Source organism: Archocentrus centrarchus, chromosome 14 (genome assembly GCF_007364275.1).
Source record: "Archocentrus centrarchus isolate MPI-CPG fArcCen1 chromosome 14, fArcCen1, whole genome shotgun sequence".
NCBI classification, from domain to species: Eukaryota; Metazoa; Chordata; class Actinopteri; order Cichliformes; family Cichlidae; genus Archocentrus; species Archocentrus centrarchus.
The window spans coordinates 3212667-3214643 of NC_044359.1; the positions used below are offsets into that span (position 1 = coordinate 3212667).

The window sequence follows — 1977 nt, forward strand, 5'->3', positions numbered from 1 at the left end:
CTTTCTTTCTTTCATGTTATTATTTTAAACAAAGTTCCTTGTTCTTCAGTGTGCTATTTCTATCTCCTCTATGGCATACAGTTCATCTGCTATTCTCATTTCATATAATATGGAAAATAATAAGAGGATTAGAAAAAACACAGGACCTATTTTTGGACCATGCAGACGTGAGAGTGTCATGTGAAAAGGTGTGAAGACAAAGGTCATATATAGAGTGTGAAGGTAGGAAAACCCTGCAGTGCAGTGGGCTGCACTGCTGAACTAAAACAACCACAGCCCTAACCTGCTCATTGTCTACAGAATCATAATGAGATCTGTACTGGAAATGGATATTTATGGCAGATTTCTCCTGGAAGGTTTTCTTTTATTTCAGTGACAATAGGATGTTATGAAAATATTAATAATGAAATTGCATTTTCAAAATGTCTCTGGCAAATCAGTCACTGACCAATGTTACCACTAACCTGCAGTATATCGGGGTTTTGGAAACTGTGTTAGTTTTCACTCTGTCTACGATGTCATGCTGTGTGTTCCTCTTCATTAATGGAGCCATGCTCTTTACTATAAGGAGTAAGATATTGTTTCGAGAGACCTCTCGCTATATTCTCCTGTATAACCTTCTTTTTGCAGACACAGTACAGATGGCACTGAGTCAGTTATTGTACATTATTGCTGCTTGTAGAATAACACTAACATATCCTGTATGTGGTTTTCTCACCATGCTTGCCAGTCTCGTAACTGAGATATCTCCTCTCACACTGGTGGTGATGTCTCTGGAGAGATATGTTGCTGTGTGCTACCCACTGAGGCATACTACCATCATCACCATCAGAAACACAGGTGTGGCCATCACTGTGATTTGGGCCTTCAGTTCACTAAACATTCTCATTCGGGTTCTCCTGCTCTTGGAGTTTCCATTTGAAGTTCTTGATAGTCTGCAGATGAAAGACTTTTGCTCTGATATAGCTCTGTTTTTTGGCTCTGTGTATGATGCTTATGACAGAGCCTTTACTTGTGTTCTGTTTATTTCAGCAAGTGTGGCAATCACCTCCTCTTATATCGGTGTACTAGTAGCAGCCAGGTCGGCCTCCACAGACAAAGCTCCAACCCATAAGGCTCGTAACACACTGCTGCTACATCTGGTACAGCTGGGCCTCAGTCTGTCTTCAACCATTTACAATCCACTGCTCACAGCACTTGCAAGAGTTTTAAAAAGGATAGAGTTTGTGCGCATCCAGATTGTTTTTTATATATTTATTTTATTGTTCCCCAGATGTCTGAGTTCTCTTATTTATGGTATCAGAGATCAAAGCATCAGACCTGTTCTCAAGCAACATCTATGCTGTCAAGTGAAATAATCAGTTGTAGTCATCAGCAAGACTGAGGCTGATGCTGTTTACAGCACCATTAAAGCACTATTTCATTAAGTTTTATGAGAAATCAATTTAAAACAGCTACTTTATGAATCATAAAGTAGCTGTTTATGATTCATAAACATAAACGTCTTCCTAGAGGTGGAAGACGTGGAAGACGCTTACATATTTGGCTATCTGGTAGCGGTATCTTTTCTGTTTGGGCTTGGAGGATACCTGATTTACCGTGAAATCAAGAAAACCTGGACGGCAGTTCGACATCTGCAGAGGCTGCCGACCCAGGTGGATGGGCTGACCAGAATGGTACAGACTCAGACTCAAAGCCTGATGAACCTGAGCCGTAGACTTGGGGAGTAGCAGGTGAGAGGGGTTCGATCTGGAGATAAGGTACGGTTCTGCTCAGTGAGGACGGTAACTAATGAATTTGGATTATTGGATTTATTGAATGGTTTCCCAGTGAGACTGAAGGCTGTTGAAAAAACAAGCAGCCTGTTCCAAAACAACACCTGCATTATCAGAATTCGGCTCCCTAGCCGGCCTTGGCTGGCAATCATATCTCTCCAGAACTATGTGTGAAGGCCGCTATCCCCCTCAGCCCTCTCTG

The 1977-nt window shown here is 41.7% G+C and overlaps 1 protein-coding gene across 1 annotated transcript; it reads left to right on the plus strand.

Annotated features, from left to right (window-relative positions):
- The first annotated feature begins 422 nt into the window (after positions 1 to 422).
- LOC115792490 (odorant receptor 131-2-like) lies at positions 423 to 1358 on the plus strand. Its single transcript, XM_030747044.1, has one exon. The coding sequence runs from the start codon at positions 423 to 425 to the stop codon at positions 1356 to 1358; it is 936 nt and encodes a 311-aa protein (XP_030602904.1).
- The last annotated feature ends 619 nt before the right edge of the window (positions 1359 to 1977 follow it).

Bases quoted from the DNA above. Each gene is read 5' to 3' on its own strand.
- LOC115792490 (XM_030747044.1), top strand. From the start codon at position 423: ATGTCTCTGGCAAATCAGTCACTGACCAATGTTACCACTAACCTGCAG.